This window comes from Scyliorhinus canicula, chromosome 5 (assembly GCF_902713615.1).
Source record: "Scyliorhinus canicula chromosome 5, sScyCan1.1, whole genome shotgun sequence".
Classification (NCBI taxonomy): domain Eukaryota; kingdom Metazoa; phylum Chordata; class Chondrichthyes; order Carcharhiniformes; family Scyliorhinidae; genus Scyliorhinus; species Scyliorhinus canicula.
Window position 1 is genome coordinate 200,917,429 of NC_052150.1, and position 27,905 is coordinate 200,945,333.

General features: G+C 44.1%; 1 protein-coding gene across 6 annotated transcripts in view; it reads right to left on the reverse strand.

Moving 5' to 3' along the window:
• zmynd11 (zinc finger, MYND-type containing 11) overlaps positions 1–27,905 on the reverse strand; it is a 254,526-nt gene that overhangs the window by 118,506 nt on the left and 108,115 nt on the right. For 4 of the 6 annotated variants that reach the window (XM_038798347.1, XM_038798346.1, XM_038798348.1 and 1 more), the window contains one exon: positions 19,744–19,879. The exons of the other annotated variants lie outside the window; for them this stretch is intronic. In XM_038798347.1, coding sequence (XP_038654275.1) covers positions 19,744–19,859 — 116 coding nt within the window. In that variant the 5' untranslated portion in view covers positions 19,860–19,879. Of the gene's footprint in view, positions 1–19,743; positions 19,880–27,905 lie in introns of those variants that run through there. 6 annotated transcript variants of the gene reach the window in all.

Consider the following 27,905-nt stretch of genomic DNA (forward strand, 5'->3'; position numbering starts at 1 on the left):
AATTCGTTTTAGCACAGTGGGCTAAACAACTGGCTTGTCATGCAGAACAAGGCAGCAGCAGCACCGGCCTCCCCGAACAGGCGCCGGAATATGGCGACCAGGGGCTTTTCACAGTAACTTAATTGAAGCCTACTTGTGACAATAAGCGATTATTATCTCACCTCTGATCCAGTGTGACTTCACATTTTGTACCAGTCTGCCATGAGGCACCTTATCAAAGGCTTTCCTGAAGTCCATGTAAACAACATCCACCACCCTCCCCTCATCAATTATCTATGTTATCGCCTCAAAAAACCCAATCAAGTTAGTGAGGCACGGCCTCCCCTTCATAAAACCATGCTGTCTATCGCTTATGAGTCCATTTGTTTCCAAATGGGTATAAATCCCGTCCTTGAGAATTCTCTCCAATAATTTACCTACTACCGACGTGAGGCTCACCGGGATTATCCCTGCTACCTTTCTTAAACAGCGGTACCACATTAGCTATTCTCCAGTCCTCTGGGATCTCACCTGGAGCCAATGAAGATATAAAGATGCCAGTCAAGGCCCCAGCAATTTTCTCCCTTGCTTCCCTCACTATTCTGGGTAAATCCCATGTGGCTCAGGAGACTTATCTACCTTAATATCTTTTAAAAGACCCAATACCGCCTCCTTTTTGATGTTAACATGATCCAGACTGTCCACACACACTACCCATCAGTGAACACTAATGCAAAATATTCATTTAGTACCTCGCCCATTTCCTCTGGCTCAACACATAGATTCTCCCCATTGTCCTTAAGTGGTCCAATCTTTCCCCTGTCCACCCTCTTGCTTTTTATATATGAATAAAAGCTTTGGGATTCACCTTAATCCTACTTGCCAAGGACTTTTCATGACCCCTCCTAATTTCCCGCTTCAGTACCATCCTACTTTCTTTGTACTCAAGGGTTTTGACTGTTCCCACCCTTCTCGACTGTAAAAAGCCTCCTTTTTCTTTTTGACGAGTTTCACATTATCCCTCGTTATCCAAGGCTCCCTAAAAGTCCCATACTTAGAACATAGAACAGTACAGCACAGAACAGGCCCTCGATGTTGTGCCGAGCAATAATCACCCTACTCAAACCCACATATCCACCCTATACCCGTAACCAACCCCCCCCCCCCCCTCCTTAACCTTACCTTTTAGGACACTACGGGCAATTTAGCATGGCCAATCCACCTAACCCGCACATAAGAACATAAGAACTAGGAGCAGGAGTAGGCCATCTGGCCCCTCGAGCCTGCTCCGCCATTCAATTAGATCATGGCTGATCTTTTGTGGACTCAGCTCCACTTTCCGGCCCGAACACCATAACCCTTAATCCCTTTATTCTTCAAAAAACTATCTATCTTTACCTTAAAAACATGTAATGAAGGAGCCTCAACTGCTTCACTGGGCAAGGAATTCCATAGATTCACAACCCTTTGGGTGAAGAAGTTCCTCCTAAACTCAGTTCTAAATCTACTTCCCCTTATTTTGAGGCTATGCCCCCTAGTTCTGCTGTCACCCGCCAGTGGAAACAACCTGCCCGCATCTATCCTATCTATTCCCTTCATAATTTTAAATGTTTCTATAAGATCCCCCCTCATCCTTCTAAATTCCAACGAGTACAGTCCCAGTCTACTCAACCTCTCCTCATAATCCAACCCCTTCAGCTCTGGGATTAACCTAGTGAATCTCCTCTGTACACCCTCCAGCGCCAGTACGTCCTTTCTCAAGTAAGGAGACCAAAACTGAACACAATACTCCAGGTGTGGCCGCACTAACACCTTATACAATTGCAACATAACCACATCTTTGGACTGTGGGAGAAACCCACCCGGAGGAAACCCACGCACACACGGGGAGGACGTGCAGACTCCGCACAGACAGTGACCCAGCCGGGAATCGAACCTGGGACCCTGGAGCTGTGAAGCATTTATGCTAACCACCATGCTACCGTGCTATCCTTCATTCTCTCAGAAATGTTACTTTCCTGAATCCTAATCAACTGTCGCTTGAAAGACTCCTACTATCCCATGTTGATTTACTATCCAACAGCAGCACCCAATCCAAATTCTTCAATTTCTGTCTAACGTTATCGGAATTTGCCTTTCCTCAGTTTAGCTCCTTAACGCGCGGGTTACCCTCATTCCTGTCCAAAAGTACCCTAATACTTATGGAATTGTGGTCACTACACCCAAAATATTCCCCAACTGAAACCTCAACCACCTGTCCAGGCTCATTCCTCAATACCAGATCCTGTAGTGCCCCTTCCCCAGTTGGACTATCTACATATTGCATCAAGAAGGCTTCCTGGATACACCTTACAAACTCTGCCCCATCCAAACCCCGAGCACTAGGTGAGTCCCAGTCAATAGAGGGGAAACTAAAACCCCCTACCACAAGAACCCAGTTACTTTTGCACCTATCCAAAATCTCTCTACCTATCTGCTGCTCTATCTCTCGCTGGCAGTTGGGAGGCCTGTAATAAATGCCCAACATTGTGATTGCCCCCTTCCTGTTCCTAAGTTCTACCCAGATTGCCTCATTGTATGACCCCTCCAAGGTGTCCTCCCGCAGTACGGCTATAATATTCTCCTTAATCAGTAATGCTACTCCCCCACCCCTTTTACATCCCCGTCTATCTCTCCTGAAGCATCTATCTCCTCCAACATTCAGCTGCCATTCCTGTCCTTCCTTTAACCATGTTTCTGTGATAGTCACAACATCGTAATTCCAAGTAATAATAAGTGCTCTAAGTTTATCTGCCTTACCTGCTATACCCCCTTTGTCTTGAAACAAATACACTTCAAACCACGTTAAGCAGACAGGGTGATGTTGTTCTCTTGTTTTTGTTCTCTATTTCCCCTTCAGTTTTTACACTTTCTAAGCTAGCGCTCTGGTTCCTACACCCCTGCCATACTAGTTTAAATCCTCCAGAGTGACACTAACAAATCTCCCAGCCAGGATATTGGTGCCCCTCCAGTTCAGATGCAACCCGTCCTTTTTGTACAGGTCACATCTGCCCCGGAAGAGATCCCAGTGGTCCAGAAATCTGAAACCCTCCCTCCTGCTACACCAATGTAGCCACGTATTTAGCCAAGATCTGATTTGATTTATTATTGTCACATCTATTGGTATACAGTGAAAAGTATTGTTTTTTGCATGCTGTACAAACAATGCATACCGTACATAGGGAAAGGAGAGACTGCAGAATATAATGTTACAGTTATAGCAAGGTGTAGAGAAAAGATCAGCTTAATACGAGGTAGGTCCATTCAAAAGTCTGATGGCAGTAGGGAAGAAGCTGTTCTTGAGTCGGTTGGTACATGACCTCAAACTTTGGTATCTTTTTCCTGAAGGAAGGTGGAAGAGGGCATGTCTGGAGTGTGTGGGATCCTTAATTATGCTGGCTGCCTTTCCGAGGAAGTCTGTTCCTTAATTCAACCACCCTCGCCATGAGTCCAGCATCTGCAAGGCGTCTTCGCCCCACTTGGGCCTACACCGAATGCTTCTGGAGTCTTTGTCTATCTCCTTCCTTTGTGCATCTCCTTCCAGAAAACAATGTGGTATCCATTTGACTCCCTTGTATGTGAGCTTTTCATGCAACCTTGCCGGGGTCGTTTCCCACCTTTTGGACATCCCTTTGTCTTCCATTGTGTGTCTTCTTCATCCATCGCCTTGCCCCTTTGCCTGCCCTTGCCCTTCTCCTCTCTCTTCCCCCCCCTCCCCTCCTTGCACAGCCCTCTTTTACACATTTCACCCCTTGCCTTGACCAGTCCGCCATTGGGAGAATTACAACTAGACTTTACTCTTGCGAGTTTCTGTCCTTTTGGATTCCACTAGATACTCCACTCCTGCCCACCATCAAACACGCCGTAGCGGGCTGGGAAAATTCCACCCTATGTCCTCCTAACAACTTATTTCCCTTTCTATCTTTCTATCATCAGTAAATTTAGCCATCACACATTTGGTGTCTTCAGTCAGCATTAATATAAACTGAATAGTTCAGGACTCAGCACTGATCCATGTGGCACTCCACGAGTTACAGCTTGTCAAGCGGAAAATGAATTATCCTTATACTTTGCTTCCTGTTAACTAGCCAATACTCTATCCATACTAATATGTTATCCACGACACAATGAGCTCTTATTTTGTTTGGTATCCTTTGATGTGGCATCTTATCAAATGCTTTTGTCAAATCCAAGTACACCACATCAACAGGTTCCCCTTTATCCACCTTGCTTGCTATTTCCTCAAAGAATAAACATTTTTAGCTCAGCCACAGTTGGACAGAATGCCCAGCTCTGGGCACCATATTTTTGAAACGGTGTGAAGGCATTAGAGATGGTACAGAAACAATTCATGATAATGGCTTCAGTGATTAGGAACTTCCGTTAGCTGGATAGATTGGAGAAGTTGGGGTGGTAGTTTTCCTAAGAGAAGATCAAGAGACAATTTGCTAGAAGTATTTAAAATCATAAGAAATCTGGACAGAATAGATAGACAGAAACTGTTCCCACTGGGAGAAAGATCAAGAGCCAAAGGACACCAATTTCAGGTAATTAGCAAAAGTAGCAACAGTGGCGTAAAGAAAAATATTTTACGCAGCGCATGGTTGGGATCTGGAATGCACTGTCTGAGACTATGTGGAAGCAGATTTATTGGAGACCTTCAAAAAGGAATTGGATAATTATCTGGAGGAAAAATTTGCAGGGCTACAAGAAAAAGTCAGGGATGTAGGACTAAACGAGTTGGTTTTGCAGTGAACAAGCATTGACACATGCTGAATGGCCTTCTGTGCTGTAACCATTTTATGACTCTGAACAAAGTAAATATGGTTTAACTTGGTGCCTCAAGCACAACACATCAATATAATTAAATATTGTGAGACATGTGCATACTATGACTTCGTATTTACTCCAATGAAATCAGCCATGGCTCAGTGGCAGCACTCACAGCCGAAACAGAAAGGGGTGGGCTCAATCCTCTCCAGAGACCCGAGCACATAATCTGGACAATTATACGAGTACAGCATTATGAAGTAGCACACATTTGGACATGATACCTTTCACATGAGATGTTGATCCAAGAGTCTGTCCTCTAGATATCCTGGCCAATATCCATCTCCAATCAACATCACTAAACTGGCTGCCACGTTGTAATAGTGACTGCACATTAAAAGCACCAGCATTGCCTATGAAGAGCTTTGGGATGTCCTAGAATTCCTGCAGTGCAGAGGGAGGCTATTTGGCCCATCAAGATTGCACCCACCCTGCGAAAGAGGACTCCACCTAGACCCACTCATCCACCTTACCCCAACAACCCTGAGCATTGATCATGGCCAATCCACCTAAGCTGTACATCGTTGAACTGTGGGAGGAAACCGGAGCACCCAGAGAAAATTCATGCAGACTCAGGGACAGCATCCCTGGGGCTGTGAGGCAGCAGTGCTAACCACTGTGCCACCATCATGTCTGAGATCATGAAGGGTGCTAAATTAACGCAGGTTCTTCTGTACTAGTTTAAAGTAAAAAGACCAAGTGCTTCCTGTCAACTCTGCCATTAATAGAGGAACAGAAATTATTTGAAGGAATACATTCCTTGAAGGGGTTGGTCTAGCACAGGGCCAATCGCTGGCTTTGAAAGCAGACCAAGGCAGGCCAGCAGCACGGTCAACTCCCGTACCAGCATCCGCGAACAGGCGCTGGAATGTGGCGACTAGGGGCTTTTCACAGTAACTTCATTTGAAGCCTACTTGTGACAATAAGCGCATTTCATTTCATTTCAGAAGATAGCAGAATGTTAATAGGTGAACATAAATGGGCAGGTTGGGCTGTGCTTTTTTAAAAGTATAGTTCTTCCTTACCATTGCCAAGCTTCTCATATTTACTAGATGTTAGGAGAAAAATGGGAGGAGAGAAATGCCCTTTCAAGAATGGATTTTAACTGGAAAGGTAATCTGTTAGAGATGGCTGGACAAAAAAAAAGGCCGGGATTAATAAAACAAGTTTGCTGAAAAAATAGACGGAAGCCAGAGAACACAAATAATTTGACATGCTAGGAGTAGTCTCGAGAATGCATTTATCTTGTGTCAAGGGGCTGTCTAGAAACAGATTTAGCCAGGTTTTTGATTATGGAAGAAATCAGGGTCAGTGGGATGGCAGTAAAATGTAGATAAAGCAAAAGACAGATTTAAATTTGCCAAGATGCATTGGACTAGGAAAGAAAGTGTTTGTGGAAGAACATTCAAGTGGAAATCGGACAGGGTGGGGGGCAGAGACAGAGAATCTGTTAGAGTTCCTAACTTGAATTATACAACATAGATATCAGATGGGTGCAGTGATAATGATGGAAACATTTTTTTTTAATGTTTATTAAAATATTAAACAATAATTAAGCAAAATTACACAAATGAAGAGACAATCAAGCAAAAACACATTATCTTTAACCCAAAAAAACTAAACTAAAGCCCCGAACAGCTGACAGTGTCTTCAAAAAGGGCAGTGAACGGCTGCCACCTTAGGTAGAACCCTTCTACTGACTCTAATGGTGTACTTAACCTCCTCCAAATGTAGAAAAGAAATTAGGTCACCCAACCAAGCCGAGGCACCGGAGTTGGAAGCCTCCACTCATCTCCAAGCTATCAAAGAGGCAAAGGCAAGGACATCCGTCTTCACCCCGTTTGAAGCACTGCTGAGTCTGATACCTCATAAATGGCCACCAGAGGACATGGATCCAAATCAACGTTGAGCATTTCTGACATGGTGTTGAACAAAGGAGCCCAGAAGCTTACCAACTTGCATCAAGATAAGAACACGAGTGTGGTTAGCCAGCCCCTTGAGAAGAGCGCTCACACATGCCCTCCACCCCAGAGAAAAATCCACTCATCCTCGCTATAGCCAGATGCGCCCTATGCATCGCCTTAAATTGAATCAAACTTAGTCAAGCACATGAAGGCATGTGATTGACCCTGCAAAAGGGCCTCCCTCCAGACCTCACCATCCAGAATGGGATCCAATTCACCGTCCCATTTTGTTCTCACCTTACTCAACGAAGCTGACTCTGCTGAGAGGATATGGCCAAAATAGTCCCTCCAGGACATCTGGCCAAAGACAAGATCCTCTTCAACAGGGAAGAGGGTGGTGCCAAGGGAAAGGCAGAGAAAGTCTTGCAAACTCACAAATCTGAAAGAACCCGATAAGATTGGAACCAGGCAGTTGGAATTTCTCTGACAATTCCTTAAAACTGGTAAACCTCCCCTCCACAAACAGGTCTCCAGTCCTTTCCCCTCCCATGACTGGCAGAAAAAGGCGTTTGCTGCAGGTGGGGGCTAGCGAAGGCAGGAAACAAAGCTTGAAATGCTGCCTAAGCTGCCTCCAAGTTCTCAGGGTGGACACCGCCACTGCATTCAGGGAACGTCTCACCAGACAGAAAGGCGACGATGCAGTAACTATTACGCCAAGGCTAGAAACAGTACAGGAGTTGGCCTCCATTTGTCCGCATATGACATCAGGATGGTTGAACCACAACAATATCTTCTGAATATTGGCTACCCAATAGTAAAACAATAAATTGGGTACAGCCAAGCCCCCCGATTGTCTATCCCTTGGGGAGAGAGAGAGAGAGAGAGAGAGAGAGAGAGAGAGAGAGAGAGAGAGAGAGAGAGCGCGAGAGAGAGCGCGAGAGAGAGCGAGAGAGAGAGCGAGAGAGAGAGAGAGGAGGAGGAATAGGGAGACGCCAAAAAAGAAATAAAAATCTTGGTAGCACATTCATTTATATAGTCTGAACCTGACCGCCAAGGACAGGGTGAGGTTATCCTACCTCTGTAAGTCTGACTTGACACTATCACCCAGTTAGTGCAATTTAAGTTATGAAATGAGGCCCAATTGCAGGCCACCCAGAAACCCAGATAATGAAGTTTGTCTTAGCAAGACAAAACGGTCGCGTTCCCAGTTGGGCTCTCCTCCCCGGGGATTGACCGGGGAACTTTCACTCTTGTCCCAAGTTCAGCTTGCAACCAAAGGAGCCAAAAATCCTAGGCAGCTTCATTATCTTGTCCAAAGAGGATACTGGGTCCGTAATATAGAGAAGTTGGTCATTTGTGTAAAGGGATACCTGATGCTCCAGCCCTCCCTGATTTATCCCACTCCATCTAATAGTGGATCTCAGCATTATAGCAAGCGGTTCTATAGCCTAAGCAAACAGGAGCAGAGGCAGTGGACACCCCTGTCTCATGCCCCTATTCAACGGGAAGTAACCAGAGTTCAGGGCGTTCGTATAAACACTAGCAGTGGGGGATCAAGGAGGTAGAGGCCTGTGTGAGGGCCATGACCCTCAGGATAAGAAATCATTAATTCTGGACATGTTTAAAGACACCAACTGCTCTGCAAACGTCTTGTACAATTCAATGGGGAAGCCATCCGGGCCAGGGCCTTTACCAGTCTGCATTAACCCAAGGCATTTTATAATTTCCTCCAGGCCCAATGGGGATTCCAACTCATTGGTCTCGCCACTGCCGGGATGGATAAGCTGTCTAAGATATCAGTCATGATCGATCCCACATAGAATGATTCAATGGCCACATTAACCGGAAGTGGGGCGGAAAGCAGACTGCCAGAAACCAGACTGTCACTCGAATTGCATAGTTGTGTGATCTCCCAGGAAGCCACCTGCCCCATAAGCTGGTGAGCTAAAAGGCGACTGGCCATCTCCCCGTATTCTTAAAACATGCCCCTCGAGCATCGCAGCTGGTCCACCACCCTGTTGACTATAGCTCGAATTGTGTTTGCAGCTTTTTCCAATTGCCAACAACTCTGGGGTTGGGGCAAGTGATTACTGGGGGTCCACCTCAAGAATGGTTACACCAAAGTCTGCTGCGACACCCTCGCTGTCTTTATCATGTGCACTTTATAGGAGACAATCTCTTCCCCCCCCCCCCCTTAAGTGCTTCCACAGCATGGTAGGGGATTGACTCACTTTTATTAAATTTTATATAGTCCCCAATGGCAGTGTACACGCATTCACAACATTTCATGTCTGCTAGTAACGTAGTGTCCAACCTCCAATGCGGGCGCTGGGAGGGACCTTACTCTAGTGTCAAATCAAAGTGCAGGGCATGGTTCAAAATCACAATCACTGAGTACTCGGCAGCCACCACAGGAGGGGAGAATAGACCTACCCTGCTAGTGTCAGAGATTTGGGCTTGAACCAATCCAGACTAGGGTTAAAGCACAGTTTAGGTCCCCACCCAAAATGAAATGATGCAAATCTAAATCTGGGAGTGAGGCCAGCAAATTATCAAATTTGTACATTCACAGTTTGGAGGCATAGATATTAACCAAAACTACCGCCCACCAATGAGCCACAGACAATAGCATGTCTGCCATTGTGATCAGCTAAGACCTTAGAGGAAGAAAATGGAACCCTTTAATTAATTAATATTGCCGCACCCCTGGCCCTACCATTGAAGCCTGAATGAAAGACTTGTCCAACCAACCTCTTCTACAGCCATGCCTAGTCCCTGGCCCGCAAATGGGGCCTTGCAAAAACACCAAATTGGAAATCAAACTCTTATGATGAGTAACGATTATTATTAATACTCTCAACCTTTTCACTGGGTCATTCAACCTCCTGACGTTCCAGGTGACCGAACAAATTGGGGTTCGCCCGTCTCACCTCAATCCAGACACATCCATTTCCCCAAAGAGAGATTACCCAAAAGATACGCAAAAAGTACAGCAACAGATTCACCCAAGATGGCCGTCAAAACAAATCAGAAGATTAAACAAAGAAAAATCTGCAGGCACCTTCAGCAAACTATCCCCACCCCCACACCCTCGAATGCTACCACACCCAAATACACATACAAATAGAGGCAATGAAAATACAAACATTTAAAATCGACTTCTAACAAATCTAAAAGTGGCAGCACAGGTGGAAATGGTGGTAAAGAAAGCATATGGCATGCTTGCCTTCCTAGGAAGGGGTATAGAGTATAAAAGCTCGAAAATTATGTTAGTTATATAGAACGTTGGGCCACATTTGCAATACCGTGTCCAATTCTGGTCACCACACTACCAGAAGGATGTGGAGGCTTTGGAGGGAGTACAGAAAAGGTTCACCAGGATGTTGCCTGGTATGGAGGATATTAGCTATGATTAGAGATTGAATAAACTAGGATTGTTCTCCCTAGAGAGACGGAGGCTGAGGGGTGACCTGATAGAAGTTTATAAAATTATTAATGGTATAGATAGGGTGAACAGTTGGAGGCTTTTTCCCAGGGTGAAAATGACAATTACAAGGGGGCACAAGTTCAAGGTGAGGGGGGGACAGGTTCAGTACAGATGTGCAGGGAAAGTTTTTTTTTACACGGAGGGTGGTGGTGGCCTGGAATGCACTGCCAAGTGAGGTGGTTGAGGCAGCTATGTTAGCAACCTTTAAGACTTATCTGGATAGGCACATGAACAGACGGGGTATAAAAGGATACAGGCGGTTGGTCTAGATAGGACACGTGATCGGCACAGGCTTGGAGGGCTGAAGGGCCTGTTCCTGTGCTGCATTGCTCTTTGTTCTTCATTCTTTGTTCTAAACACAGCACTGCTGCCTCACAGCTCCAGGGACCCGGGTGACTGTGAGTGTGGAGTTTGCACTTTCTCCCAGTGTCTGCATAGGTTTCTGCCGGGTGCTCCGGTTTCCTCCCACAGTCCAAAGATGTGCAGATTAGGTGGATTGGCCATGCTACATTACCCCTTAGTGTCCAAAAGGTTAGGTGGAATTACTGGGATAGGGTGAAGGTGTGGGCTTAAATAGGGTGCTCCTTCAGTGTGTCGGTGCATACTCGATGGGCTGAATGACCTCCTTCTGCAATGTAAGTTCTATGATTTTATTCTATAAAACAAGAACTTTAAGTTCATCATCCAAGAAACTACTATGATGAGCTGCAGCCACCCCTTAAAAACCGCTCTCGTTACCAAACCCTTAGGAGCCACTAGAGTTAAAGAAAATGGTTACAAACAACAAAATACTAAAATCCCATAAACCATTGCTCTCTGACAGAGCTGCAAATTTTTATACCAAACAGAACCTGACAAACTACACTGCAAACTGAAAATTCAACCCCAACAAAAACAGGAAAATGCCAAAAATAAACATGGAACCCCAACAATGCAACAATTCAATATGTCCGTCCCCAACACTCAAAAAACTAAAATCACAACGCACCCAACCTTGTTTCTTAACAAAGGAGTCCGCCTCTCCAGGCGCATCAAATAGATAGTCCTTTCCATCGAAAGACACTCTAAGCCGAGCCGGGTACACCGCACCGAACCAGGCTCCCATTCTTGTACACGGCAGGCTTGGCTTTGTTGAACGCAGCCCTCTTCTTCGCCAGCTCCATTCCCACTTTGCCAGCTCCGTTCCCACGTCTTGGTAAAACCTGATGGCGTGACCTTCCCATTTGAAGTCTCGATACTCCTTCAACCCTTTCAGAACCTGCTCTTTCTCTTTGAACCTATGGAACTTCACAATTATCACATACAGTGGGTCCTCAGGATGAGGCCTCTGTCAGAGAGCATGGTGGGCTCGGTCCAACTCAGAATGGGACAGGAATCCACCCTTCAGCACCATCTTACCGAACACCTCTGCAACGTACTCCGTGGTCATTCGGCCTTCCATCCCTTCTGGCAGCCCCATAATTCGAATGTTTTGCCACCTGGACCAATTTTCTAGATCATTTACCTTGGCCTTCAATGATTTATTCGCTTTGGCCGCCAAAGACATCTCCGCTTCCAGTGAGGCAATCTGATCTCTAAAGGGCCACTTCCACATGTTTTATCATGGCTCCATGGGCTTTCACGATTTCATTGGTCTTCTCCAGAGCACACCAGGTGGGGGCCAAGGCCAAGGCCTCACCCATTGATTTCCAGAGGTCCTCGACACAACCCACCAGTTCTTATCAAATTCCTTCGCCCAGGTACTCGAAAGCACCTCGGCTGTTAGTGGAGTGGCTGGAGTCCCAGAGGCTCCCTCTGCCATTTTATCTGCCGATGAGCTCTGAGAGACCTCCGACTCAGTTGACAAAATTCTGCTGTCCATATTCTTTCCCCATACCTTCTGGGCATTTCAATCCACCTGAAGTCACACCCCATCCTCACACCTGGAGGGTAGATCTATACTGGAGAAAATTTAAGGCTGAAAATGTGTTTATGGTTGTAGCCATTCTTATAGAAAATAAGCAAAATTCAAAAGGATTTTTTAAAAAGACCAAATTGAGATGGGTCTCACCTGCGCTTTAATCAAAACACACATTTTCATCCTGAATCCATTCCCAGATGGTGAATGCAAACAATTTTGTTGCCATTATTACTGAAAAATCACGGGTAGCACAGTGGTTAGCACTGTTGCTTCACAGCGCCAAGGACCCGAGTTCGATTCCCGGCTGGGGTCACTGTCTGTGCAGAGCTGTCTGTGCGGTGTCTGCACATTCTCCCCGTGTCTGCGTGGGTTTCCTCCGGGTGCTCCTGTTTCCTTCCACAAGTCCCGAAAGATGTGCTTCTTGGGGTGAATTGGACTTTTCGAATTCTCCCTCAGTGTACCCGAACAGGTGCCGGAGTGTGGCGACTAGAGGATTTTCACAGTAACTTCACTGCATTAGGGCCTCACGGTAGCATGGTGGTTAGCATCAATGCTTCACAGCTCCAGGGTCCCAGGTTCGATTCCCGGCTGGGTCACTGTCTGTGTGGAGTCTGCACGTCCTCCCCGTGTGTGCGTGGGTTTCCTCCGGGTGCTCCGGTTTCCTCCCACAGTCCAAAGATGTGCGGGTTAGGTGGATTGGCCATGCTAAATTGCCCGTAGTGTAAGGTTAATGGGGGGATTGTTGGGTTACGGGTATACGGGTTACGTGGGTTTAAGTAGGGTGGTCATTGCTCGGCACAACATCGAGGGCCGAAGGGCCTGTTCTGTGCTGTACTGTTCTATCTTCTATGTGCATTGTTAATGTAAACTTACTTGTGACACTAATAAAGATTATTATAAATCCTGGCCTATGTTAATGACACTGCATAAATCGCTACTCTTGATGCAATTCAGTACAAACTACGTATTGTAATCTTTAATAACACAACTCAACTCTAACTACAATTTCCCCATCACCACTATAAATTTTGTGAGCTGGAATAGGTTCTTATTTGAGGTTAGCTAGCTGGACAGGATGTCAATAAGTTCCAATACCTGAAAAGTTTCATTTAAATCTGAAGTCAAGGATCATGCGGGCAAAATGACAAAATAATTGGCACTTGCTGGGCTTTAATTTAGTTCATTGGGAACAAGTAAAATATTTCCATAACAATAAGCATCATTGTGAATGGTGATAAACAAGGGTCAACCCCATTTGCAAATTAGTGCCCATGGACGGAAACATACCAAAAGCTGGCAGGTTCCCGGTTCCCAAATCAGTTAAACCCTGGGAATCTGTAAGTCAGATTCAAAAATGGTTCAGCTGGTGCTTAAAAATAGTTCAGAGTTACTTATTTCTATTAACACCTCATACCTAATTCCTTGTCCAAATCAAACTAAACAGAGGCTGTTGAACCTATTACCTAAGTGAAAGTGTGAGTTTGAACTTTGCTAAGGCAATGGAAAAGGAGTTCTTTCAATTGCTGAAAAGAGACATGTTAATAGAGCTTTTCGACTTGCATTTATCAGGGTAGCCGTGTAATGGGGGAACAACAATTTATACTGTATGAAAAGAGAGTGCTGATTGATTAGCAAGTGGAATGTAATTGGTGGAAGTGTTGCCATGGAGAAAATAGCATGAAATAGTTAACTGCCCAGCTTTCATAGAATATCTAGTGTTTAAATTCAAACCGAGAACTCTGCAGAGGTCACACAAGACACAAAATGTTAACTCAGTTTTTCACTCCACAGATGTTGCTAGACATGCTGAGCTTTTCCAACACATTGTTTTTATTTAAATGAAATGAAATGAAAATGAAATGAAAATCGCTTATTGTCACGAGTAGGCTTCACATGAAGTTACTGTGAAAAGCCCCTAGTTGCCACATTCCGGCGCCTGTTCGGGGAGGCTGTTACAGGAATCAAACCGTGCTGCTGGCCTGCTTGGTCTGCTCTCAAAGCCAGCGATTTAGCCCTGTGCTAAACTGCCCCAGACAAAAAATACAAATTCTATTAGATTTGTAGACGACATGGTGGCACAGTGTTTAGCACCAGTGCCTCAAAGCGCCAGGGACTCGGGTTCAATTCCCGCCTTGGGTCACAGGAGTTTGTACATTTTCCCAGTGTCTGCATGGGTTTCCTCCGGGTGCCCCAGTTTCCTCCCACAGTCCAAAAATGTGCAGGTTAGGTGAATTGGCCGTGTTAAATTGCCCATTAGTGTCCAAAAGGTTAGTTGGGGTTATTTTGTTACGGGGATAGGGTGGGGACGTGGGCCTAGGTAGGGTGTTCTTTCAGAGGGCCGGGGCAGACTCGATGGGCTGAATGACCTCCTTCTGCACTGTAGGGCTTCTATGATTGATGAGGGTAGAATAAGTAAGTTAATATGGGTGACGTCCCAATATCATTGATTTGAAATCTGCCCTAAACGGAAATACTTAGAACATAGAACAGTACAGCACAGAACAGGCCCTTCGGCCCTCGATGTTGTGCCGAGCAATGATCACCCTACTCAAACCCACGTATCCACCTTATACCCGTAACCCAATAACCCTTAACCTTACTTTTTAGGACACTATGGGCAATTTAGCATAGCCAATCCACCTAACCCGCACATCTTTGGACTGTGGGAGGAAACCGGAGCACCTGGAGGAAACCCACGCACACACGGGGAGGACGTGCAGACTCCGCACAGACAATGACCCAGCCGGGAATCGAACCTGGGACCCTGGAGCTGTGAAGCATTTATGCTAACCACCATGCTACCGTGCTGCCCCATTTGATTTCCATTAAATGCTGAACATGGATGGGAACTTAAAGGAAATAAACTTGCAAGGCTAGAGGGATAGAGCAGAGCAATAGGATTGTCTTGTTTACTTTACAGAGAGCTAGTATAGACTTGATTAGTTGAATGGCCTCCTTCTGTGCTGCAAATAACTCCAGGGCTAAGGTACATGTAGTCTGCAGGAATGGAGAGAAAATATAGAAATTAGTAATCAGCTCGACTGGTTTTTATAAATAATAACTACCAATTTGTTTCAGGTAGTAAGTGTTTGACCCAGTTGGGATAAACATAAGGAGACACTTGAGTTGGTCAGCCAATGAAAAATATTTACCTAAAGAATTAGGAGTGAGGGAAACAAAACAGAGCACAAGAGAACATGAACGTTCTTTCTGAAACTTTATTATTTAAAATTCGCTCTTCTTTAAATGGCAGGAAAATTACCTTACTGGATCAATTTGTTAATCAACCTAAATAATTTGCTTTATAACAAAGATTAAAGACTCATAACAATATAGCACAATTGGTGCTGCCTTTGTCAGCAAGATCAATCCAATTAGTCTCACACCTGCTCTTTCCCAATAGCCTGCAGTTTTTCTCCCTACAAGTATTTATCCAATTCCCTTTTGAAAGGGAATCTGTTTCAACTACCCTTCCAGGCAGTGCATTCCAAGTCTCGTTGCCGAAAAAAAAGTGTGCCTTATATCATCGCTGGCTCTTTTACCAATTACCTTAAATTCATGTCCTCTGGTTCGAGACCTTCCTGTCACTGGAAGTTTCTCTGTATTTATTCTGTCTCAAAGCCTTTCATAATTTTGAATAGCTGCATTGAACCCCTCATTAACCTTCCTGTTCCAAGGAGAACAATCCCAGCTTCTTCAGTCTCTCCACATAACTGAAATCCTGCACGACTGCGACCATTCTAGTAAATCCCCTCAAGGCCTCAGCATGATTCCTAATAAGGGGTGCCCAGAATCAGGCACAATACTGGGGATTAGCCATAATTTATGAAGGTGCAGTATAATTTCTTTGCTTTTGTATTCCATGGGAAGGATTTTACAGCCACAAATTTGACAGACTGCCCGCCCCACGTAGAATATAGCGTGATTACATCTGGTCGTCAATCCAGTGTCATTCTGTCAGTCTCCAATATTAGAGGATGAGTCTACACTGAAATTGGAAGCCCGGATGGCATTTTGGAAAAAGAATGCTATTGAGTTTATTACTGAGGTAATTGACGGCAATTTTACATTGACCACTCCATTTTTCAGTGGTTACTTGGGGAAACCTTTGATAGTGATCGGCGGCAGGTATGAGGAGGCAACCGAATCTGCTGCTGCAATATGTGGATGTTAGTAGACAGTATTTCTTTTTTTAAATCTTTATTAAAATGTTTTCATAATAAAGATAATTATACAAAACTATTAACCAAAGTTACACAATAAAAGGAGACTAACAAGCAAAAGCATATATTAACTTAACCAGTACTGGCTGATTAACCCATATTGACTGAGATTATTCAACCTTTCCCCTCACTTGAGTTGTGGCGATCTTCAGGTTAAATCATCACCAGTCACCTTTCCCCCTCAAAGGGGAAAGTAGCCTCTGGTCATATGGCACTATGGCAACTTTAACTCTACCTAACTTAACCCCAAAAAACTAAACTAAACCCTCCAACAGCGGAAGGTGACTAGCTCCTTAAAAATCCACCTTCACCCTCGTCTGAAGGATGGTGGATTCATAACATTGAGCATTTCTGACATCGAGTTGAAGAAAAAGGTTCAAAAAGCTTACCAACTTGGGACAGGGCCAGAGCATAGCAGCGTGGTTATCCAGCCCCCGAAATCAACACACACACTTGACTTCCACCCCACTCATCCTCGCTTTCATCAAATGTGCCACATGCACCACCTTGTTCAGACTTAGCAGAGCACATGAAGATGCGGTGCTGACCCTGTGAAGGGCCTCCCTCCAAGCTTCATCATCCATAATAACCTAACTCATCCTCTCATTTCACCCTTACCTCACTCAACGGAGCTGAGAGGAAATGGCCATGTATGCCCAAAATAATCCCCCGATAGACCCGACCAAAGACAATCAGTCTGTCCAGTCTGTCCTTATAGCTCAGATTACCCATCCCAGGCAACATCCTGCCAAATCCCCTCCAGTGCAAACACCTCCTTCCTATAGTGAGGTGACCAGAGCTGCACACAGTACTCCAGCTGTAGCCTAACGTTCTGTACAACTCCAACATAACCTCCTTGCTCTTATATTCTATGCCACGACTAATAAAGACAAGTGTTCCATATGCCTTAAGTACCCTATTCACCTGCTCCGCCACCTTCTGGTATGTGTGAACAAGTACCCAAAGATTCATCTGTTCCTCTGAGCTTCCTGATGTCCTGTCATTGATTACATAGTCCTGCTTCTTCTTTCAAAGTGCATCACCTCACACTTGTCCGGGTTAAGTACCATAGCCAGTGCCCTGCCCATCTGACCAACCATCTTCCTGCAACATACTACCTCCTTCTTCACTGCTAACCACCCTACCAATCTTGGTGTCTCTGCAAACATACCTCTATATTATTTATATGTAATCTATATTTACAGGGAGGTGTATAATGTGGGCAAGATGGTCTGTACAGTTAGTTATCCTGATTTAATCCTGAGTTCATGTCATGATGTTGTTCTTTGTTCCTCTTTATGGTTTTGGCCAAGGGTGGTATCATGACCGGAGGGCCAAAGGGCCTGTTCCTGTGCTGCATGGTTCTTTGTTCTTTGAATGCTGAATTTGGGATCTGTGCAGTATTTATCCTAAATGTATAAAAGGAGCCAGAGTGGGGTGAGGGGTGGAAGGTTGGGGTTGGAAAGGTTAGTTTGTCTTCGCTATGATCGAAGTAGACCCCGAGTTAAAGCTAATCAGTTTTGGGTTACATTTTTCTCTTCTAATTTTGCTTCTCAGCACCCATGCTTTGATCCTTTTTGCAGGTGGACTGCACGTTATCCTGATGAAGTTTGGGTTTATCCGATTCTTCCCTTGGGTCAGGTTGGTCTTTTGCCCCAACGTGGGTCTTCCCCTTTGTCCGTTTTGCCCGATGGGTGGATTCTGGTGGTTCGTGTTTTTGTTTCTCGCTCCTCGTTCTTTTTGTGATTCTCTTTGGGAGACCCTGGGTCCGGGGTTTGAGGTCTGAGGTTGCTTTGGTCCTGTCTTTGTGGTACTGCAGTCATATGATGACTGTCTGTTCTGTCTTGTGCCATGATAAGGGTTGGATTGCGTTGTAGGGTATCAAGGTAGTGTAATTCCTCTCCCCCCGCCACCACCGAGCACTGGAACTCTTGTTTTTCTTTGAAAGTGATGTGTATGATGTAACTCTGTGGGAGGTGTCCTGGTTTGCTACAGATGGGTCTTGTATCCGTGAAGGAAACATATTCAAGATGCCTGTGATGTCTCCTGCTGTTGGCAGTATCTGTTTTACATTGATACCTATGGTGTTTTTCTCTATTTCCTTGTTTTGCTGCAATGTTTGTAAAAGTTTGTACATCTCAATAATTTTTTTGAAAATGTGTCTTTGCCGACTTCCAGTTCACTGCCTAAACCTCTTTCCCATTTTGTCCACCCCAGACACCCAACTGGGCGCAACGCCCAACACCTCCCAACACCACCCGACTGCTGGACGACTGTTAGTTGATCGTGCGATGCTTGAGATGGCGGAGTGGAGAGCCAGCAGACCAGATGCTTCCCGTTCTGCCTTTTTCACTCCACTGGAAACCGTAAAATCCAGCCCCATGTCCTAGTTTGTCAACCCATGGATGCTTTTTTTAAAAAATAGCCATATCGACTTGTTTTACCATCTTCCAAGATTTATTTATGTACACCCACTTTAAAATTGTGCCAGTTAATTTATTTTACCTCTCCTCATTCTTTCTATCAAATTGTATCCTCATTCTTTCTATCAAAATGTATCAGTCCACACTTCTTGACCATATAAAGATCACAAAATAGTTTGCAGAGAAATAAAAGATGGAGGAGGCTATTGTTCCTAAACTAATCATGGTATAGATTGCATTTTTGCAACATCCAATGAAAAGGATGGTGCAAAGAGAAAGAGATAAAAATGAGAGTGTCCTTTTTGGTGGGGTGGGGGCAAGGTTGGTTAGAGGGGAAAAATGTGCGTTTCTACACTTACAAAGCAAACAGCACAGGAATGTACAAGTGGAATCTGTCATTTACAGTTTCTCTAAATTAACTGCTGACTGCACTCATGCTATCCTGTTACAAGATTTAATTTCACCTGCAACTTTACCTTGCTCATAAATGCTTAATCGTTTAAGATACATCACGTTTGAAAACATTTAAAAGACAGATTCACACGTTAAGTAAATAGCATAGAGCTTAGATCCAGAAACTGGATCCGCAAGGAAGAAATAGATAAGCCGCTATAAGTCTTCCAGTTTTGGTTATCCAGTCGAAGGACCTGTCTACCCTAAACTTCCTATGCTCCAAACATAGCTGATTTTGTGGCAGATCATTTTGAAATGTTTAATAAAATACTAGTTAAATGTAAAATATTGTTATCCGAATGCTTTTCACATTTACAAAATGGTAAAATGAAATATTTCCTATTCAAGTTTATTCCTGCTTACCAATAAGTAGTCAAAGAGAATCTGGCTATATCGGGTATAAAAGCGTAATTGAGCTTAATTTTTTTTCAAAGCGAGAAAGAACTCCTCTCAGCAAAGTTCTTCATTTACTATTTAAAAACCCAGTTTTAAACTAAGGACATACTTTGTTATCCTGTCCAAGTTTGCAATTTGCTTCTGATTGCGGATGACTTCAATAGCATTCCAGAGTCGCTGGACCACTTGAGAGTCTGACAGCCTCCTTTTTGTTAGGCGAACCATGGTCTTATCTAGTCTGTGAGCTGCATTAGAAGAATAAAGACAACAGGGTTAGTTAATAGTAGTAATACTGGTCTTAAACCCTGCTCATTTATTCAGTTGCAGAAGGCATAGATTCAGATAAGGACCTTTTTTTTGGCTTATTTCCCTTTGTTTAAATAAAGGTCAAACCACCAAAATTTTGGAAGTCAATTTTGTGCCGACAGAAATGTCATGTTTGCGAAAGTAAGAAATCTTGTAGCTTGCAAGTGCAATCAAATAGAAAGAAAAGAGGGGCAATGGACAAAAAAGTTTTTTTCTATATATGGCAACATGAAGCAAAAAAAAAATCAAGCACAATGACTATGTACACAGAGTAACCAATGAAAGTAACAAGACCAACTTCAAACCTAATGCACTGGAAGCCAATGATACTAAAATGTAACAAAGAAGTCATTGCCCACAGCACAATTTACAATGTTACCTTGATGGTCATTAGTGGTTGTTGGAACTTCCTCTTCCTCCAATTCCACCCACCAGCCCCAATTTTTCTCTCCCCATTAATCAATTCTACTCTACTAATGGTGGTACAGTTGAAGAATGCCCAATTAGAAGGACAAAATAGCTAATGGAAATACTGACTTATTTAGCCAAGCATTTTAATAGGTATTGATAATTACAGTAAATATAATGAATTTTTTCCAGCAGAGTGGTCAGACAGCAAAAGCAAAACACTGCAGATGCTAGAACCCCGAATCAAAAAGAGAATATTGGAAACGCTCAGCAGGTCAAGAAACTACTCTGTTGGGATGGAAACAACAGTTAACATTTCAGGCCAATGACTTTTCATTGACATGAAACAGTCACTCTTTTGTTTTGGCAAAGAGATTGCCATATGATCAGAACAACATTCAGACCATGCCTCCTCCTGAATCTTTCTCTAATTCTGATCAAATTTAACTATTTGATTATCACCATTGGATGTCTCTACCATGCAAGTCGCCCTTATTTAGATGCCAACTGTAACATAGATATCTCAAAACTTTTCACATGAATAGGAAAAATGACACCTAATCTTTGTGGAAGAATCGAGAATATTTGGCCATGGAGATTTATTTCTGGAAGGTGTTTAAAGATCAAGGCAGAAGAGGCAGGCATGTCCAATAAGGCAGAGCCACAGTTGCTGAAAGTTCAGCTATGATAATGGAACAAAGAACATACAGAAGACCAGAGCCACGGATCTACGGGTATGTGAAAGAATATCAGGCGAGAGAAAGTTACAGGGGCAGCGGGGTGCAGAAACGCAATGGAAAATGGACAGCTCAGCACAAGTTTTCAATGCCTTTGGGACACGGAGTCAGTGTGGATCAAAGGATGAGCCTTGCGTAGGCAAGCAGGACTCCAGTGTAGAAAAGATTTTAAAATTTGCAGAGGATGGAGGTCAAGGAGTCAGTGAGTAGGTTATTGGCGAGATTGCAGCCAGAGAAGACAAAAGAGTAGACAAGGGCTTATATGACAGTGGAGCAAGAAAAGATTTGCGATGTTTGCAGAGGTGAATAGATTATAGGAGTTGAAACTCAACAAGATGCCAATGTTCCATACAGCCTGGCCAAGCTCAGCAATCAGTCAGGTAGAACACAAGAACACAGGTGGCTGTAAACCAATTTGGGATGTGATGTTGTGAAACACACTAAATAAATGCAGGACTTTCTTTTATAGCCCTCAGGCCTGCCCCATCATTCAATAAAATCATGGCTGAACTTCTACAGTAACTCCAGTTTCATGCCTTATCCCTCCAATCCCTTGGTATCCCCCATGCCCAGAAATCTTGATCGGTCTTCAATATAGACAAATGGTGAGCATCGACAGCCGTCTGGGAAAAGAATTCACAAAAAATTCACAATCTACCGATTTCAAGCCTCTATAGCCAGGGAAACAATCTCTCAGCATCTCAATTCTGCAGAAGAGTCATAAATGTTGTACCGTTTCCCTGTCCACACATGTTGAGAATCCCAGCATTTTTCTTTTGTTTATATCAGCATCTAAACATACTTGCCATATCAGAATGTTTTTTTTAATTTTCCAATTAAGGGGCAATTTAGCGTGGCCAATCCACCTACCTTGTAGATCTTTGGGTTGTGGGGCGAGACCCACGCAGACACGGGGAGTATAGGAACTCCACACGGACAGTGACCCAGGGCTGGGATCGAACCCGGGTCCTTTACGCTGTGAGGCAACTACTTCATCAGAATGTTACACATTTCAATGGGATCACCTCTCATTTTCCTAAATTGCAGACAGAACCATCTCTCCTCACATGACAGCCCTCATTCCAGCAAACAATTTAGTAAAAATTCATTACACACCTAAGCCCCCCCCCCCCCCCCCCAACCAAGGCAAACATATTCTTAGAAAATAAGATTAAAATCGACAAAGGCCTCTAAGTATGGGCTCACCAGAGCCCTACATAAATGCAGCACTATTTCCTTTCTCTTACACTCCTTCAAAAGAAAGACAAACATTCTATTATCTCCTTCTAATTGGATGCCATTCCTGGATGGTAACTCTGATTTGTGTACAAGGACACCCAAGTCTCTCTGAATACTGTCATTTACTGGTGTTTCGCCATTTAAAGGAAAAAAAAAATCCTGCTTTTCTATCCTTCCTAACAAAATGGATGATCCCTACACCATAACCCATCTGCCATCTTTTTGTCCACTTGCTTACCTGGTCTATACATCCCATGGCGGCCTCTTTGCACCTTTTCCAGTTTACTTTTTCATCTAGCTTTGTCCTGTCAGCAAACTTGGATGCATTACAATGGACCCCCCTCATGTATGTCATTGATATTGATCGGAAATAGCTGAGTCCTCACATTGATCCACGTGGCACTCCACTAATATCAACCTGACGTCGGAATATTCATTCCTACCCTTTGTCCGTTAACCATCCACACGCCATGCTAATACATTACCTGAGATCCCACAAACATAAACTTGTTACTGAATGGTTTCGGAAATTCCAAATATACTAATCCACTGGTTTCCCCTCATCAACCTGGACCTTTCCATCCTCAAAAACTCAAAAAAGATTAGTCAAACAATATTTTCTTTTATTTCTTCCATGAGGCATGAGTATGTGTTGTCCACCTCTTATTTCATGAGAAGGATGTGGTGGGTTGGCCTCTTGAAGCACAACAGTCATCTTGTGTAGGTATAACCACAAGTGCTGTTATGAAGGGAGGATTTGACTAAATGTCAGTGAAGGAACAGTGATATTTCTCAGGGACTTTTGCATGTGGACACCAAGGTCTCACTGAGGTTGGGGGCCTCACGGTAGCATGGTGGTTAGCATCAATGCTTCACAGCTCCAGTGGTCCCAGGTTCGATTCCCGGCTGGGTCACTGTCTGTGTGGAGTCTGCACGTCCTCCCCGTGTGTGCGTGGGTTTCCTCCGGGTGCTCCGGTTTCTTCCCACAGTCCAAAGATGTGAGGGTTAGGTGGATTGGCCATGCTAAATTGCCCGTAGTGTAAGGTTAATGGGGGGATTGTTGGGTTACGGGTATACGGGTTACGTGGGTTTAAGTAGGGTGATCATTGCTCGGCACAACATCGAGGGCCGAAGGGCCTGTTCTGTGCTGTACTGTTCTATGTTCTATGAGGTATCCACCTCTCTCAATTTGCACCCATTCAAATAATAATCTGCCTTCCTATTTTTGCTACCGAAGAAGCGTATAACTCACACTTATCCACATTATACTGCATCTGCCATGCATGTGCCCACTCACTCAGCCTGTCCAAATCCCGCTGAAGCATCTCTGCATCCTCCTCACAGTTCACCCTCCCACCCAACTTTGTATCATCTGCAAATTTGGAGATAATGCATTTAGTTCCCTCGCCAAATCATTAATATACAAGGGGAACAGTTGGAGTCCTGGCTCAGATCCCTGTGGTACCCCACTAGTCACTGCCTGCCAATCAGAAAAAGACCCATTTTTTACAACTTTTTGCTTCCTGTCTGCTAACCAGCTTTCTATCCATCTCAAGACACTACCCATAATCCAATGCGCTTTAACTTTACATAGTAATCTGCTACGCGAGACCTTATCGAAAGCCTTATTAAAGTCTAAATAAACAACATCCCCGGGTCTCCCTGGTCAACTCTACTAGTAACATCTTCAAAGAATTCTAGCAGATTTGCCAAGCATGTTTTTCCTTTTGCAAATGAATGCTGACCTTGTCTGATTATACCACTGCTTTCCAAATATTGTGCTATGAAATTCTTGATAATGGACTCCAGCAACTTCCCTACTACCAACGTTAGGCTCACTGGCCTACAGCTCCCTGTTTTCTCTCTACCTCTCTTTCTGAACAGCGGAGTTACATTTGCTACCCTCCAATCTGTAGGAACCATTAAGATGGTTGGGACTAGGATTTCCTGCAGTGATGAGGGGGCTCGACTGGATTTGTTTCCTTTCATGGGAGAATTTAGAACTAGGAGGTACAGTTCAAAATACAAGGCCCAACATGAAAATTGTAGATCACTAAACCATTCCAATAGAACCTAACTATATTCTACGCCATACCAGAAAAATCAGTAATCACCTAATACATATCAAATCAGTGTTAACTCTCGAATTGTAAATAGATGCACAGTATAGAGTACAATGTTTAAAATTACCAAGACTAGCTGTAATTCATGAACCAATTAATTCAGTACAATCCTCAATAAAAAGCGACCAAAGGAAAGACTGCCAAATAGAGATACTTTAAAACGTTTTTTGCTCGATTTATTTTAAGGACATGGGCTAAATTGGTGAGGCTACACTTATTGGCCCTTCTGTCTGAAGATCATAATAGGTTTAGTCTTTGAACTCTTGGAAGTCTGTGTGGTTTGATGGTGATCGTGAACTTGGTGCTTTGGGCCTCTTTGGTGATCGAAGTTGTGGAGTTTGAAGGTGCTCTTTATGTAAAACTTGGTGGGCTGCTACAGTGCACCCTCTAATATTGCAGCCAGGTGCACCAGTGCGGAGTTTATTCAAAGTACTCTGGAACACTAAAGCTGGAATTATATTGCATAGTTTGGGAACTCAACCATCATGATTTATCCTCTTGAGGATGGCACACAAGCATTTGATGAGCTTTGCAGGCTTTTGAATTGAACTCATACTTTTTTGTTGATATGCATACAAACACCTACTTTTCTGTGATGCACAACAAACAGTACAATGTTCCAATATGACCAGTTAAGTCACATGGGAAGGTAAAGATGAGAACTGCTATTAGTCCAAGGCTTTGGAAGAGGTTATGGTTTTATCGTCTGGTTCCAAATCTAAAGTTGGTTTTCAAGATTCTGAATCGTAAGTAGCTCAAAAGCACATTGGAAACTAGCTTTTCTCAGAATATTTGCATCAGTAATTTTGGTCGCTTTTGAGACAATCTAAAAATGTAGATGCCTGCAGTATAAACACAGGTATAAATCAGCATAGAAATTGGTCACCTCCAAAAAAACCATCAAGATAAAAGTCTATAAACTCAATTAAAGAACCCAACAGCACATTGTGCCTCTGCTGGTTCCTTGAAAGGGCCATCATGCTTAGACTTAGTTCCCTGATGTTTGTCTGCTACCTGCAAGTTCCTCATTCTCAAGTACTTGACATCTTCCTTTCAAATCAGTTTCCACCCACTTTTCAGGTTGTGTGTTCCAGGTCTCGAAAGGCCGAGCAGATAAAAACTCTGCACACTTCCAGTCCACACTGTTTGCCAATCATTTTAGATATATGATCTCTGGTTATTGACCCACTCTCCAGAAGGAATAGTTTTCCTCCATCTGACTGTTCAGTGAGTCAAGGGCGGTAATAGCAGGGGCGCTGGCAATCATTTTCTCTGGCCACAGGAGAGGTGCTGGAAGATTAGAGGATAGCTAACGTGGTACCATTATTCAAGAAGGGTGGAAGGAATAAACCAGGAAACTACAGGCTAGTCTGTCTAACCACAGTGGTGGGGAAACTATTGGAAGCAATTCTGAGAGAAAGAATTCATTTGCATTTGGAAACGCAGGGAGTAATCAAGAACAGTCAACATGGTTTTGTTAAAGAGGAATTTGGAAGAGGTGACCAGGTGTGTAGATGAGGGCAGTGCATTTGATGTAGTCTACTTGGACATCAGTAAGGCTTTTGCTAAGGTCCCACATGGGAGACTGACAGCGAAGTTAAGAGTCCATGGGATCCAAGGAAATTTGGCAAATTGGATCCAGATTTCAAGGTGGCAGGAAGCCAAGGTGATGGTCGAGGGGTGTTTTTCTTTTTTTTTAAATAAATTTTAGAGTACCCAATTATTTTTTTTTTAATTAAGGGGCAATTTAGCGTGGCCAATCCACCTATCCTACACATCTTTGGGTTGTGGGGGTGAAACCCATGCAGGCACGGGGAGAATGTGCACACTCCACACGGACAGTGACCCAGGGCCAGAATTCAAACCGGGGTCCTCCGTGTGTGAGGCAGCAGTGCTAACCACTGTGTCTCCGTGCTGCCCTTAGAGGGGTGTTTTTCTGACTGAATGCCTGTGTCCAGTGGGGTCTTGCCAGTGTTGTGGCCCTTGATGTTTGTGGTTTATATAAACGATTTAGACATGAATGTCAGAGGATTGATCAGTATGTTTACGGATGATACAAAAAATTAGTGGGGAGGTAAATAGTGCGGAGGATAGCCTCAGATTACAGGAGGATATAGACGGGCTGGTCAGATGGGCTGATCCATGGCAAATGGAATTCAATCCAGATAAGTGCGAGGTGATTCACTTGGACAGGACAAGTACTGCAAGGGAATACATGATGAACGGCAGGACTCTGGGAAGCATAGAGGATTAGAGGGACCTTGGTGTGCATGTACACTGGTCCCTTAAGGTAGCAGGGCAGGCGGAGACAGTAGTTAAGAAGGCATATGGTATACTTGCCTTTATTAGGCGAGGCATGGTGTTTATGAGCATGGGGGTTATGCTGGAACTGTATAAAACGTTGGCTAGGCCACAGCTCGAGTACTGTGTGGAGTTATGGAATCCACATTATGGGAGGGTTGTGATAGCACTGGAAAAGGTGCAGAGGAGATTTTCAAGGATATTGACAAGGCTGGAGAGTTTTAGCTATGAAGTGAGACTGGATAGACTGGGGCTGTTTTCCTTGGAGCAGAGGAGGCTGAGGGGGGACATTATTGAGATGTATAAAATTATGAGGGGCATAGATAGATTAGAGTAGACAGGAAGAAACCGTTCCCCTTGGTGGAGGGATGAATGACCTTAGATTTAAGGTAAGGGGCAGGTAGTTTAGAAGGGATGTGAGGAAATACATTTCCACCCAGAGGATGGTGGGAGTCTGGGCCTCATGTCTGAAAGGGAAGTGGAGACAGAGACATTCAAAATATTTAGTAAGTATTTAGATGTGCACTTGCAATGCCAAGGCATACAAGGCTATGGGCCAAGTGCTTGAAAATGGGATTAGAATACTTTGGTAGTTGTTTTGACCAGCGCAGGCACGATGGGCCAGGGATATCCTACAGTGCAGAATGAGGCTATTCGGCCCACCGAGTCTTCATTGACCCTCTGAAAGAGCACCCGACCTAGGCCCACTTCCCTGCCCTATCGCCGCAACAACATAACCCCATCTAACCTGTACATCCTTGGACACTATGGGACAATTTAGCATGGCCAATCCATCTATCTGCACATCTTCGAACTGAGGGGGGAAACCGGAGCACGCACAGGAAACCCAAGTAGACACAGGTAGAATGTGGAGTTTGCACTCAGTCACCCCCAGGGCCGGAATTGAACCTGGGTCCCTGGCGCTGTGAAGCAGCAGTGCTAACCATCATTCCACCGGATACATCAGCCTTTTCTGTGCTATAGACCTCTATGATTCAATTAAAATCTCCCAATTTGTAAATCTCTATTAGGTCACCTCTTAACCTTTCTGTTCCAAGGAGAAGGATCCCAACTTTTCCAACCTCTGCATGTAACTTTCCTCAACCTTGGTAACATTCACTAAACCTCCTTCATACTTTACTGAAGACCGTTACATC